Source organism: Nesoenas mayeri, assembly GCF_963082525.1.
Source record: "Nesoenas mayeri genome assembly, chromosome: Z".
Classification (NCBI taxonomy): Eukaryota; Metazoa; Chordata; class Aves; order Columbiformes; family Columbidae; genus Nesoenas; species Nesoenas mayeri.
The window spans coordinates 66,766,569-66,782,400 of NC_137542.1; the positions used below are offsets into that span (position 1 = coordinate 66,766,569).

Sequence of the window (15,832 nt, forward strand, 5' to 3'; positions counted from 1 at the left end):
ACATTTTTTCAAAGAGGAACATGGTATAATTTAGAACAGATCATTTTACAAAAGAAATGTTTGTTCTCCAGAAATATATACTGGGTTTATTTTCTTATTGTCTTTATTCCTAAGGATTATTCCCATAATAAAGTCAGTGGGAGCTGAAGCTGATGTGCAGTTTCTGCAGTGTAATGCACAGTGGTGGAGTGAGAACTCCTCGCCAGTTAACACTCTGCATCCCATGTTGTCATCCATGAGTAAAACAACATATTAGGGAATTCTGCCTGGTAGATAACAATTTTACCTGGTTCGTATTCTCTTTCAGTGAGAAGTAGAACTAGGCATGTCTATGTGTGGACTTCAGTTATTTGTTTCTAAATCGTGAGTTGTTTTACCTGTAAGTGAGCATGAAGAATGTAAGAGTGCATAGTGTCTTGCTATGTTGTTATCAAAAATGTAATCAGCTTCTGAAGAGCATCTAGCCCACAACAGTGACAACGTAAAGCAAGTAGCTGCAGTCGCTTCATACTGCCTGTCCTAAACAGATTCAGCTATTCAGGGGTTCTGAGTTTTCAAATTCAAGATCTGAATTGTGTTGACCCCACATAATTCTGCATAAAAGGCTTCAGGATTCAGCCATTACTCCTGAAAAACTGTGAACAGTCTCCACGTTTGGTTGCTCAGGTGGCTGCTGAGAGGACACCACATTTTTATGAGTTTACAATAGCTGTAGGACGATCTGTGACACTCCCCATTGTGCTTGTATGGATGACTCCAGAGATTATGGAATTTGTTTGAACAAGGTATGTGGGTTTTTTTTCTTACTCATCTCCAAGTCTGTGTCATGAACTGCAGTACAGTACCTGAAGAAGAATGTACTAGTCCTATAGTTGTTCCCAGGCAAATAATTTGCCTTTTCTCTTAGACAACACTACCGAAACAACATCAATATGCAAAAAAGACATACTTTAGATGTAGTGCAGATTGTGATAAATGAGTGTTCACCAGATACCCAAATGTCACAGAGTTAACTTTGCAGATATGCAAAACCTACAGCATAATGGTCTCCCAAGACACATTTTACCTAATTTCTGTGGTTCACTCACTGCTCACAGGTGCACAGACCAGACCAGACCAGACTGGTTCTGCCTCCTTGTTACACACAGCCATCTTCTGGGCCATGGAGAGCCTCAGGCTTTGCAAATGTGATGGATCGAGTGCTGCACGCAGTGCAGTCAGTTGCAGGTTCTGTCCCCTGCAGCACCTCCTGCTCCCCTTTCCCTGGGTAACACAACAAAAAAATGGGTCATCCCTTACAGATGAAGCATGTGTTCCCTCTGGCTTTATATGCTGGGCCTCCCGGGGCTGCCTGAAAGATGGGTGCAAACAGATCTCTCATTTTCAATGAGTTTCTTTCACTCTGTTTTTCTTCTCCTTACCCTCACCCTTCACTTCTCTTAGTCTTCACTTATGGCCTTTCTTTGGAGGATTTTCTGTTGGTTATCAAGCTTGTAAAAGGACTGTTTGCTACCTGGGGGAGTAGTGCCAATGAGTCGAGACATGAGCTGTTTCAGATGAGCTCAGACAAGAGAAGTGTCCTGTAGCCTCTTTATGCATTCCAGTCCCAGGGACCCAGACTACACCTTCTGCATCGGTGTCAATGGCTGCTGGGAGGGAAAACATAGACACCATGCTGTACAGCATGTGCTGTACTGTGCACAATGCAAGGAGATATTTCCCTTAGAAAATTAAAGACATAGGTTTGTACTGTTTTTTCCGCCTTCATTCTTCCCTTTTGCCCAGTATTGCAGAAATCTGGGCTTCAGGCAGCACATGCCATTGGGCTGTAAGCAGAGGATTGCTCTTGTGGTGAAAATTGTAACCTAACTCAGCCACGTGGGCAAGAAGGAAAAGCAAAGAGAGAAGATGGAAAAGAAAGAAAAACAATTTAGCAGGGACAAGAAGGTGAAGTGGTGGAAACTGAGGAAAGAAAAAGACAACAAGCAGGAAAAGAGATGTATTTCTCTTTTGAAAAAGCAGAAATAATTTATTCCATAAATGAAAAAAGAGAAATGAAAGGAAAAATTCTAATACTATAGAATAGATAGAAAATCATAGAATAGTTTGGGTTGGAATGCACTTTCAAAGCTCATCTAGTCCAACCCCCATGACATGGGCAGGGACACCTTCTGCTAGACCAGGTTGCTCAGAGTCCCATCCAGCCTGGCCTTGAATGTCTCCAGGGATGGGGCATCAACCATTTCTCTGGGCAACCTGTTCCAGTGCCTCGCCACTCTGATAGTGAAAAATTTATTCCTTATATCTAAACTAAATCTACCCACTTTCAGTTTATAACCACTACCCCTTGTCCTGTCACTACAGGCCCTGCTAAAAAGTCTGTCCCCATCTTTCTTATAGGCCCCTTTTAAGTACTGAAAGGCCACAATAAGGTCTCCCTGGAGCCTTCTCTTCTCCATGCTGAACACCCCAACTCTCTCATCCTGTCCTCACAGCAGAGCTGTTCCAGCCTCAGATCATTTCTGTGGCTCCTCTGGCCCCTCTCCAACAGGTCCATGTCTGTCCTGTACTGAGGGCTCCAGAGCTGGACTCAGGACTCCAGGTGGGGTCTCACCAGAGCGGAGCAGAGGGGCAGAATCACCCCCCTCCACCTGCTGGACACGCTGCTTTTGATGCAGCCCAAGATACGATTTGCTTTCTGGGCAGTGAGTGCACATTGCGGCTCATGTTCAATCCTTTATCGACCAGTACCACCAAGTCCTTCTCCACAGGGCTCCTCCAAATAATATAATATACTGTAGAGGCATTGCCTCCTATAGGGTGTTTTTGGTTGTTAGAAGTAATCACATGTGTAAGAATTAGTTTCAGAAATGGCAGAGTCTCAGTAGCGTTCACACAGAGAAATTAACATTTTAGAAGATGTTCATCTATACTTGCTGAACGCTGCTGTAATCAGTGTTAGCACTGGTGACCATATGAAATATGTTTATGCTGGGCCACACTTTTTTTTATACGTTATAATTCCCAAGAAGAAAATTCCAGTTGAATTTGGTTATTGAAATGATGATCAAAATGTTTTATTGATGTCCATTTCATAAGCAAATTTATTCTGCTTTCTCACCTTCTCTTGTTACTGTTAAAAAATAAATTCCTATATTCCCTTGCTAAATTCAAGCAGCATATGGTTACTAGTTCAAATAAAAAGGTAGGTGCATCTTACTGTATTGTAGCATAGTATACAAGTTAATATGGATATAAATGCTCTGTCTGATGAAGGAATAGCATGGACAAAGAAACGAGAGCAATAATGTAATGTCAAGAGATTGATGGAATGAGGAAAACCTATTTTCAGTTACCGCCACTAGATAAATAATATCCTTACCTAAAAAAAAATAAGCAAATATAAATATGTAAGTTTAAAAGGTTAAGGAAATCCTGCTAAAATTTTGAGAGCACGTGGAAAATTTTTGTAGTGAAATCCAAGATAAGTGGAAAAGAGAACTCTGAAGAATGAAAATGAGGGTCTTTCTACCTGCTAGTAATCCTGCTAAAAGTACAACGATCAGACTTTCCTGCTGGTCAGACATGATGGTCACCGTCTGGAATGAAAGGCGCATGGTTAGAATGTGTCCTCGTCACAGCTGCTTGAAGTAAAGTGGCATTATGCAACTTCTAATAAAAATACAGTCTAGTCTTGCTGCAGTTTAAGCATGCGCCTACTCTTAAATTGTGTGAATAGTCTGAAGACATGGAGATTACCTGTATGCTTAGATTCAGCTATTTATACTGACGTTTTCAGGATCAAAGCCATAGCAGGTTACTTCAATACATGCAGCCATTTTACAAACAGAGTTTTACCTTTCTTGGCCTTATCTTAAAGTGCAGACTAATAATTTTTGACACATTTAGTTCAGTCACTAGATTAGAAATAGACGTCATTGTGTCTTATCATTCACTGGTCAAGGGCATTTACATAATATTGCAAGTCTCTTCAAAGCTATTAAGATTCAAGATTGTTGCAAGGAATTTAAACTGTGTTCGCTGCCACAGGTGACACCTAAATCAGAAATCTTAATGGTTGCTTAGAGCAACCTATTTGCCTTCATTTTTCTTCTCCTTATTAACAGTAAAGACTGAGTTAATTATCTGCTTCTGTTTTCTTTTAGCTTGTTTTACTATGTGGAGATAGAGCACACAAAAGATAGTTTGTTATCTTTTTGTGCTCCCAGAGGCAAATTCTGTGAAGATAACTCATAGTTTACATTTCTGCATCAAGCAACATCCAGATAGCTTATGAGCGATCAGAAACCACAACCATGGTGAATCTTTAGGGAGGATTTTTGCAAAAATCCTCACTTTTTGGAAGAGAATGTTAACGAGTTTCTTCTTTAGTAGATCATTGAATATGGGATCCTTGTCTGTTTCCTTCAATATCAACAATATGGGTTGATTGTCTGTTGATTGCCTAAATCTGTTTTTGAACCTGCTGGTATTGTCTGCCTCCACAACTTTATTAAAATAAGGAATGTACCCTATAAGCCTGTGTACTCAAACTTTACACCAGCTTCTTGAGCAATATAAAACCGTGGCAGTTTACATGAGCCACTGAGGCTGGTCAAGGTAGACTGGAACACATTCTTGTGCTGTTGGAACAAATCTGAAAAATACACTCCACTGGTGTCACTAAAATACCAAGGGGTGTAAATAATTCCATTAACTTCAGTGAAGCTATTCATATGGATTAGACCTTTCAGCACTCAGTAATGAAGGGTTCTGAGTTGCTGTGTCTCTCACAGAATCCAGTTAGAAATTGGATCTCTTGATGCTCAGTTTAGCCGGGACTGAAGCATTACAAAGTTTGTACATGAAAAAACACTTGTAACGGCTTCTAAACACTGACAAACACGTATCATTTGATAGCCATGTTAAAATGAAAAATAATGGTATTGCCAGTCAAGCTGAAGTAATTACTCTTTTAGTCTATGATTTATTTTCTTTTGGTCAAAGTCTTACCTGTGATTTTTCTCAGAAGCTAGAACTATCCAATAATTTATATAATCCAAAGATAAGAGGAAGTAAAAAGGTACCTTGTGCAATGGCTCAAACATGGATCATGTTTACAGTCTGGTATTTTGTATGTTGGTCATGTAGTGGAATGAGTGTGAAATATGATGAGTGTATTTTTGTTGAAAAATTCCCTGGTAATCACAGTCTTTTCTAATTATGTAGTGCAGCAATGAGAGAAAGTATTGCTACTGGGTAGACATATTTTTGCCAGTACAAATTATCTAAAATATTTATATCAATCATATAACTTTCTTTAAACTTTGGTAGTGTTTATATATTACATTAATTTCTTTAATGCCAGTTATGAGTCTTCCAGAGCTAGTTAAAACAGGTGAAAAGTCACTGCTGAACTGGACTGATAATAAGAGGGCATAATCAAGATTATTCCAAAGACATATCTAAAGACATCCTCCAAGTTCAGAACTGTATGTGCTATTACTGCTCCCATCATCAGTATATAGAACAGGAGAGGAAACATCTTTTTTCTGATTGCTTTAGAAGTTCCACCATGGCCGTAAAAATGTGCCTCTTTCTTGCTCTTTTGGTATTACTGTTTTTCTCCTATTTTTCCTTCTTTTCCCCCATGTCTCTACTATAAATTACTGCTAATTTCTGTCACTTTTTTTATGTGCCTTTAGGTATTGGAGTCGGCGTGCTGGTACGGGAATATGGCAAGCTGTCTAACCTGGATAAATTCTACTTTTCCTTTCCTGGTGAAGTGCTGATGAGAATGCTCAAACTCATCATTCTGCCATTAATCATTTCAAGTATGATCACAGGTATGACTGGAAATGTACTATTAGCTGATGGGATTATCATTGTGGTTTAGTTTCCTTTCTAAAAGAAATAACCTTTAAAAACAATTTGATAAAGCTCTATAATGAAAAGTAGAGATTGCATATGTTTAGATTAAGCTTTTCTATATATAATGAGAATAGGTTTGGAGGGATTAGCACCCTTATCTGGTAATTAAGTTATAAAGAGCTGTCGGATAACTTAGATGTTTATAGATTCTTCTATCTCTTTCTCACTGTTTTCAGGAGTGGGTCAATCTGTTGCAAATTGCAAGCCTAAAGCTGTAACTGCATATTTTCATGTACTGAGTTAACCATTGTAGGTAGTCTCATGCTGCCATTTCACAAGAAAAGGATAGCTGATCTCATAGTTTACTGTAATAAAAAGAGGAGATTCCTCACCTACACTTCCCTGGTCCCAACAGACTCCCATGAGGCACCTTGCATGAGCTCTGGCATTTGCTGAATTCTTCTGTGAGTCCATTCAATTCACTGACGTGACAGAAAACTATAAATTGGGGAAAACTAAACAAATAGGTCAGTTTGGTATGCTAGGTTCAAAGGAGTTTTGGGGAAGTGCAAGAGAGTGTGGAGACAGTGTGGCCATGAGGGGTTTGTGGAGAGAAGAGCAAAGCTCCCCTCTTTTGGAAGAAACAAGAAAGCTGTTGGCTGGAACCCTGCCATGGCATACCAGATTTGCTAACAGCTCACCCAGTAGGGAAGATTTGAAAGATTTACCAGAGAGAGCACATAGCAAAGAGACAGAACTGGATGTCAAATGGCTTCTCTGGAAAAAAGCCAAAAAAAACCCCAAAAAATCCCCAAACCAAACAAACTTGTCTTTATTCTTTAAGCCTTTACTGGGCAAACAGGGGTTGTGACTATCCTATTTTTGCTTCCTACAATGAATCAGGACACGTTTGTCACTATGCTGTCCCCTTTTGTCTTCATAAACCTCTATTTTGGGAATGTATTAATGTCCAGGTGTTTGTTATTTGGTTGGATGGTCATGGGAATACATCAGACATTTGACTGCAGCAAAGGAGAGCATGTTGTGATCAGAAAATGAAAGGGGAATTTTGATCGTGCTACAGAAGTGCTTTCAAGGATAGGGTAGTGAATACAAACTCCCAAGCTCCTCAAAGTTAACAGCCAAAAATATTACTAATTTCAGCAGTGCACCCCAAAGTGGGTCTCTGACAGGAAGAGCCTAGGGGAAGCTGCCAAGGCCTTTGGGGCATATCTGTAATGCAGGGTGAAAGGAACCCACTGTTAGAGTTGAAATGGAGAATGTAAAGAGCTGCAAGATGGAGACATCCAGAAAGGAAAGCTACAAAGAGGCAGATTGAGAAATGGCACCAGAAAATAATTGAGGGCTCTGTCCAAAGGAATGGAGATGAAACCATTCTTAATACATAAAGGAGAGAAGAATAAGGAGAGGAATAAAAAAAGGGCTTGGTGTTTTAATAAATAGACAAAATACCAGCATTTTTATGTAGACTGTGTCACTCCCAGGTTCCCTTGCAAAACAAGTGTGAGGCTCTGCAAGTGGAACCAAACAATATTGAGGAAGGCGGTTCAGCAAAGTTGGAGATGTTGCAGAGGTTGAGTTGATCTGCACCATTAATCAAAATTGCTGCTATAGAGAAAAAAAGGTGGGTTGTTGTCATAGGAGACTCCATTCTAAAGGTAACAGAAGGCTCTTTGTGCAGACTGGACCCACTTCTTAGGGCAGTCTGCTGCCTCCCTAGGGCCAGAGTTAAAGGTGTGAAGAGAAAACTTCTTGCCCTAAGGACTTCAGATTATTATCCTCTACTAATGTTTCAGGTAGGCAGCAATGAGACTGCAGTAGGAAACCCAAAGGCAATCAAAAGGGACTTCAGGGCCTTGGGATGACTGGCTAAGGGATCAGGAGCACAAGCAGTGTCAGGATGACCATGAGCCAGCACTCTGTCCTTGTGGCCAGGAAGGCCAATGGCATCCTGGGATGTATTAGAAGGGGGGTGGTTAGTAGTTCGAGAGAGATTCTCCTTCCCCTCTACTCCGCCCTGGTGAGACCACATCTGGAATATTGTGACCAGTTCTGGGCCCTCAGTTCCAGAAGGACAGGGAACTGCTGGAGAGAGTCCAGTGCAGGGCAAGGAAGATGATTAAGGGAGTGGAGCATCTCCCGTGTAAGGAAAGGCTGAGGGAGCTGGGGCTCTTTATCCTGGAGAAGAGGAGACTGAGGGGTGACCTTATTAATGTTTATAAATATGTCAAGGGTGAGTGTCACGAGGATGGAGCCAGGCTCTTCTGGGTGAAAACCAATGGTAGGACAAGGGCTAATGGGTTCAAAATGGAACACAAGAGGAACACATTCCTGTGTAGCCTCATCTAAGCGTTCCTGCTCCGGCAGGGGAATTGGACTGCGTGATCTTTTGAGGTCCCTTCCAGTCCCTAACATTCTGTGATTCTGTGATTCTCCTCAGTCCCTCCAGTTTCAGAGTACAATGAGATCAACACCCGGCTGCAGAACCGGTGTCAGTGGTAGAATTTTGGGTTTTTTGATCATGGGTTGGTTTACATGACATGTGGCCTGCTGACGACAAATGGGATGCACCTTTGTCAATGGGGTAAAAGTACCTTGGACAGGAGTTAATAGGGCTCATTGAAAGAACTTTAAACTAGATTTGATGGGGGAAGGGGAGAAAACCAGGCACAGCAGAGACAAACTCAAGGGACATAGCAACATTTGGGGGATGGGGTGCTACCAAGGACCTTCAGTCTGCCGTCCCAGTGGAAGTGGGGGAACTGTGTGATAGCAAAACCACAAGGGTTATAGATGTGTTAGAAACCATGGAAGCACCTGAGAATAGTCAAAAAGGAATTAGGGCTTGTCACTGCAAAAAGGTGGTGGGATTAACAACCCAACTAAAGTGCATCTCCACCAATGCACACAGCATGGGCAACAAATGGGAGAAGCTGGAAGCCATTGCGCAGCAGAAAAACTATGATGTAGTTGCCATCAGCAGATGATTCCCACAGCTGGAGTGCTGCATTGGATCGCCGTAAACTCCTCAGAAGGGATAGGTGAGGACGGAGAGTAGGCGAGGCAGGCCTGTATGTTAGGTAGTGTTCTCATTGCCTGGAGCTTGACAAAGGAAATGGTAGCTTGATGAGTGTTTGTGGATATGAATCAGATGGAAGGCCAACACATCAGATAATCCTGGTGGGCGTTTGTTACAGACCACCATACCAGGATGAAGAGGCAGACAAAATATTCTGCAGACAGTTGATGAATTATTTTGCAGGCAACTAGGAGAAGTGTCATGATGGTTAGCTCTTGTTCTCGAGGGGGACTTCAACTTAGCACATGTCTGCTGAAAATATAATACAGCAGAGAGGAAGCAGTCTAGGAGACTCCTGGAGTGCATGGAAGACAACTTCCTGACACAGCTGGTTAGTGAGACAGCTAGGGAAGGTGCCCCACTGGACCTGTTGTTTGTGAACAGAGAAGGACTCACAGGTGATGTGTTGGATGGAGGTGGCCTTGAGCACAGCGATTATGAAGTTACTCAGTTTTCTGTTCTTGGAAAAGTAAGGAGGATTGTCAGCAGAACTGCTACCTTGGACTTCCGAAGGGCAGACTTTGACCTGTTTGTGAGGCTGGTTGGCAGAGTCCCTTGGGAGGCAGTCCCACAGGACAAAGAAGTCCAGGAAGGCTGGTCGCTCTTCAAGAAGGAAATCTTAGAGGCTCAGGAGCAGGCTGTCCCTGTGTGCCGAAAGATGAGCCGGTGGGTAAGAAGCCCAGCCTGGCTGAAGAGAGAGCTTTGGCTGGAACTTGGGAATAAAAGGAGAATATATGACTTTGGAAGAAGGGACAGGCTACTCAAGAAGATTACAAGGATGGCGTGAAGTTATGCAGGAAGAAAATTAGAAGGGCCAAAGGCCAACTAGACTTGAGCCTAGCTACTACAGTAAAAGGGAACAAAAGTACTTCTATAAATACATCAGCAACAAAAGGAGGGTTCAGGAGAATCTTCGCCCGCTGGTGGATGCAGGGGGTGACATAGTGACAGAAGATGAGGGAAAGGCTGAGGTACTAAATGCCTTTGTTGCCTCAATCTTTAGTAGTCAGAAGAGTTGTGCTCCAGGTACCCGGCTTCCTGAGATGGAAGACAGGGATAGGGAGCAGAATGAAGCCCAAATAATCCATGGGGAAATGGTTAGTGACCTGCTGCACCACTTAGATACACACGAGTCCATGGGGCCAGATGGGATCCACCCAGGGGTGCTGAGGGAGCTGGTGGAGGTGCTCACCAAGCCACTTCTCATCATTTCTCAGCAGCCCTGGGTAACTGGGGAGATCCCAGTTGACTGGAGGTTCACAAATGTGACGTCCATCTACAAGAAGGGATGGAAGGAGGATCCAGGGAATTACAGGCCTGTCAGTCTGACCTCGTTGCCGACAAAGGTCATGGAGCAGATCATGCTGAGTGCCATCACACGGCACATACAAGACAACCAAGAATCAGGTCAAGTCAGTACAGGTTTATGAAAGGCACGTCCTGCTTGACCAACCTGATCTCCTTCTATGACAGGGTGACCCACTTAGTGAATGAGGGAACGGCTGTGGATGTACTTAGTACTTAGACCTTAGTAAAGCCTTTGACTCTGTTTCCCACAGCATTCTCCTGGAGAAACTGGCTGCTCATGGCTTGGATGAGTGTAGTCTTCACTGGGTAAAGAACTGGCCAGATGGCCCAAAGAGTTGTGGTGAATGAAGCCAGATCCAGTTTGCAGCTGGTCATGAGTGATGTTCCCTAGGAATCAGTATTGGGGCCAGTTCTGCTTAATGTCTTTATCAGTGATCTGGATGAGGGGATTGACTGCACCCTCAGTAAGTCTGCAGATGACACCAAATTGGATGGAAGTGTTGATCTGCTGGAGGGAAGGAAGGCTATAAAAAGGGATCTGGACCAGCTCCCTCATTGGGCTGAGGCCAGGAGCCTCAATTGCTTCAACAAGGCCAAGTGCCGGGTCCTGCACTTGGGTCACAACAACTCCAGACAGTGCTACAGGCTTGGGGAATAGTGTCTGGAAAGCTGCCTGGTGGAGAAGGGTCTGGGGGTGTTGGTCAACAGCTGGCTGAACATGAGCCAGCAGTGTGCCCAGATGGCCAAGAAGACCAACAGCATCCTGGCTTGTATCAGGAATAGTGTGGCCAGCAGGACCAGGGCAGTGATTGTGCCACTGTACTCAGCACTGGTGAGGCTGCACCTTGAATCCTGTGTTCAGTTTTGGGCCCGTCACCACAAGAAAGACATTGAGGTGCTAGAGGGAGTTCAGAGAAGGGCAGCAAAACTGGTGAGGGCTCTAGAGCAGAAGTCTAGTGTAGAGCGGCTGAGGGAACTGGGGCTGTTCAGCCTTAAGAAAAGGAGGCTGAGGGGAGACTTTATTGCCTAAAACTATCAGAAAGAAGGCTGTAGCATGGAGGGTGTTGGTCTCTTCTCAGAAGTAGCAAGTGATAGGATGAGAAGAAATGACCTCAGGTTGTACCAGAGAAGGTTCAGATTGTATATTAGAAGCAATTTCTTCACGGAAAGTGTTGTCAGGCATTGGAACAGGCTGCCCAGGAAACTGGTGGAATCACTATCCCTGGAGGTGTTTGTAAGACTTGTAGATGAGGTTCTTAGAGACATGGTTTAGTGTCAGAGTTTGTTTATGGTTGGATTCAATGATCTTGAGGGTCTCTTCCAACCTAAATGATTCTTCCATTCTATGAATGAGACAGAAGCAAAGGAAAACTGAACTCTACTTTTATCATGTTGAACTTGATTCTGTGACAGGAGATTCAGGAAGAGCTGCCAAGATCAGACTAATATATTTTCTTGCTTTCAAACAAGCTTTTATTTGTGAGTGAAGCTGGGCCTGTGTCTCAGAAATAAATGATATAATTAGCATAACCATGAAATGAATTATTTATTAAATGTATTCCTGTCCAGCGTTTGCAAGGGCAAGCAAGAATCCTGCTGTTAAAAATATGATGCTGCTATTTAATGTTTAACATTCCAGTATGAGTAAACTGCACTTTGTAACTACTAACATGAGCTTGGATTTTAAAGGTTGCAGATTGCAGGAGTGAAATCCGTATACAGAGATGAAAACAAGATGCTCTGATTCTGACTTTGGCATATCCAATTTACATAGAAAAGAAGGACTTGTTTTTTCTACACTTCTATGTTAGGTTTTAGGCAGGAAAAATAAATGATAAAAAGCCAGAAGCTACTTCAATAGAATATGTAGAGTTCTGCTGCTCTTGAAGACAAAAGCACTAGCTGCCTCTGTGCAAATAATGCTGAAATGTGTGGCAAGCAAATGGACCAGGCATGTCTGTGCATGCTGATTTTCACTGTTCACCTGCATTCTTCTTTAGGATGTTGATAAGATAATTTGCGTCTTGTAAAAGAAATATGGTAACCTTCTAAACATCAGAAAGACACATCCCAATTAAATAAGTAGGCCTGTGTATAATCCTAAAGCACACTAGTATTTTTTCCTCTTTCACACAGTCATATAGAATGGTTGAGGTTGGAAGGGACCTCTTGAGACCTTCTAGTACAACCCACCTGCTCAAGCAGAGTCAGCTAGAGCAGGTTGTGGTGGACCATGTCCAGTCAGGTTTTGAGTATCTTCAAGCATGGAGACTCCACAGCCTTTTACTGCAATGTGTTGGACCATCCTCACAGTAGAACAGTGTTTTCCTGTTCAGGAAAAAATTTAATATTTTTTAAATTTTGCCTGTTGCCTCTTGTGTCCAGGCACCACTGAGAAGAACCTGGCTCTTTCTTCTTCTTTCCCCCATTATGTATTTATACACATGAATAAGATCCCCCCAAGCCTTCTCTTCTCCAGGCAGAGCAGTCCCAGCTCTCTCAGACTCTTGTCACATGAGAGATGCTCCAATCCCTTAATCATCTCTAGGGCTTTTCACTGGGCTTGCTTCAGCAGAATGAAGCCCATCTGGGAACCCACATCTGGGCACAGTACTCCAGGTGTGGCCTCACTGGTGTTGTGTTTGGGGAAAAGATCACCTCCCTCTACACGCTGGCAGTGCTCCTCATAATGCATCCCAGGAAGCTTTTGGCTGCCTTTGCTATAAGTTGTTGCTGTCTTATGATCAGTTTGTTGTTCATCAGGACCCTCAGGTTCTTCTCTGCCGAGCTGGTCTCCAGCCAGTCACCCTCCAGCACATGCTGGTGCCTTGTATTATTCCTCCTTAGCTGTAGAGCTTTGCATTTATCTTCGTTGATCTTCATGATACAGCCACTCCTCTCAGTTTTGTACCATCTTCGAACATGCTGAAGTAGTGCTGTGCTCCATCATCTGGGTCATTGATGAAGATGTTAAACAGTATTGATCCCAGTAGTGACCTCTGGGCTATATCAGTAGTGACTTGCCTCCAACCATACTTGTGCTGGTGATCACAAACTTCTGGGCCTGGCAATTCAGCCAGTTTTCAGTTCACCTCACTGTACAGTTATCTAACCTGTTCTTCTGTCAGTTTTTCTGTGAGGATGTTATGGGAGTCAGTGTCAAAAACCTTACTAAACTCAAGGTAGACAACATGACCTCTTTCCAATTCTAAATTTTAGCAGTGAAGCAAAAGTCACGCTTTCAAAAAATACTGTTAGGAATAGGACGAGGAGGGGAATGAAAAATTTTTGGGGGATCCAGGATGTGTCTTCAACTATGTCTGTAAAGAAGGAAATACCTCACTATTAGTGGCAAGGGCACATCTCTGCATTTGGCTGTGAACCTTCCCTGGAATGAGACACAGAAGTATTATCGTCAAAAGTAACCTCAACCTCAGCACCACAACCTGCTTGCTGGCTATTTTTGGTGAGATCAGATGTGTTCTGAGTATGCCTGTCTCCTCAGCATTTGCATATTGTGCAGACCCATATAGGGCTTTTATCCAGTGATCACACCTGTCAGACCTGTGTACATGTTCACATGCTCAGCAGCAGACATTTAGGGCCGTGATACATATGAAATTACTGCAGTGAAACTAATGACACCACGTCAGCTGGGCCTGAATGACTCTCGTCTTAGTTCACAAGCTAAGGGGATGCTCATTAGCTCACCATGAGAGACAGTTAAACATTAAGTCATGTTATTGTGCTTTTGCTGCAGGCTAGGAGTGTGCATAGAGACAATTGCAATGCCTCATTTAGTGTAACTGTAACCAGACCATAGTGCTGGGTCCAAAGGGATCTAGGAAGTTTTGATGCCTACAGGAGGCTATGTTGTGAATGTATGTCATGTCAAAACACTGGATTTTGGTGACTGGTAACATTTTTGCACAAGAATCACCAAGACCTCAGTCTCGCCTCTATGCCCAGCAAGATCATGGAGCAGATACTCCTGGAAATTGTGCTGAGGCGTATGGAAAATAAGGTGGTGATTTGTGACAGCCAACATGGCTTCATTAAGGGCAAATTGTGCTTGACAAATCCAGTAGCCTTCTACAACAGAATTATAGTGTTGGTGGATAAGGGAAGAGCAACTGACTTCATCTACCTGGACTTGTGCAAAGCATTTGACACTGTCCCACACAACATCCTTCTCTCTAGATTGGATAGACAGGGATTTGGCAGATGGACCACTGGGTTGGTAAGGAATTGGCTGGATGGTCACACTCAAAGAGTTGCAGTCAACGGCCCAGTGTGGAGACCCTGATGAGTGGCATTCCTCAGGGGTTGGTATTGGGACCAGTGGTCTTTAAGTCTTCTAGGATTAGAATGCCTTAAAAGATAATGCTGCGGCCTGAAAACCATCAACTTATACATATGCTTTGGAGACAGTGAGCTATGCACAAATATATGTCCCATGACCCAAATCCCTGTCCACTTGAACATGATGTTATAAATCCAGCCCACACCATCACTTCATGGGATTCCAGGAGTTTCTACAAAATTTAAACTATTATTAATTTCAACTTGTTGGGGGAAATCCTGTTGTGCAAAAACTCTCATTGACTTCTTCATTTACAACAGGAACACCCTTAGTCTATTTCAAATTGAAAAGCCAAAATTCTCCCTCCTTGGTTAAATGGAGGGTTATGTAGAATGTGGTTTTCCTTCTCAAACCTAGTTCCCCAGAGTGGAAGGCATTTTTTACATACTTATTTTATATAGCATATGACTTGCACTTTCTGGAATTTTTCCACTGACCTGCCTGAAGGCTGAACTGTAACCTAGTATGAAAAACTAATGTCAGCACTAAGCATTAATTTGTTTGGAAAACTTTTAAAAGGATGGTTAGTAGGTCCTTGCTTAGGGAACAGAAGAGTCTGAGTAGTGCCATGCTCTTTTAAATTATTCTTAGTCTACCTAAGACCTGAATTTTAATTGTTCTCATCTCATAATAATATTAATGGGTGGCAGATATAAGTTTAATTTACTCTGACCCATAAGCCCACCACTGATAATTCAGTTCTTTTGTCTCTCCATGAGATTTCTGTCCCTCAAAATAGCTAATAGTACACTAATGCATCATTCATGTGAAGGAATTATTAGTATTTTCTGTTTCCTGCCAGAGTGGTACGGGAAAACTGAAAATGAAAATCAAAAAACCTAGAGTGTTAGTCAAGACAATTGCTATGACATCCGGAACTACAGCTGTACTGAGTAATACTTCATGCTCCAAATCCACTTCTGTGAAATAATGGTCTAAAAGAAGAAATTATTAGGCTAAGACCAAAAATATATTATTTTTAGGTGCCCTGTAGAGAGAAAGAATTGAGTGGCATCTCTTGTATAATTTCTGGGAGTTTTGAGGCTTAAATATCATCATTCTGGGCATACCTAAAAGCCTATAAAATGTCTTCGAAACCTTCAAAATTCACCATTCTAATTTCATTCAGAGACTGAAAATTCTCTAGAATTTTGCAGTATATTTCATTGCATGCCTGCATACTGAGCAGA

At 42.5% G+C, this 15,832-nt stretch overlaps 1 protein-coding gene across 1 annotated transcript in view; it reads left to right on the forward strand.

Annotated features, from left to right (window-relative positions):
- Positions 1-15,832, forward strand: part of SLC1A1 (solute carrier family 1 member 1) — a 62,658-nt gene that overhangs the window by 12,359 nt on the left and 34,467 nt on the right. Inside the window, exon 2 of the mRNA XM_080362441.1 lies at positions 5,706-5,846. Within this exon, the coding sequence (XP_080218567.1) occupies positions 5,706-5,846 (141 nt within the window). The remainder of the gene's footprint in view (positions 1-5,705; positions 5,847-15,832) is intronic.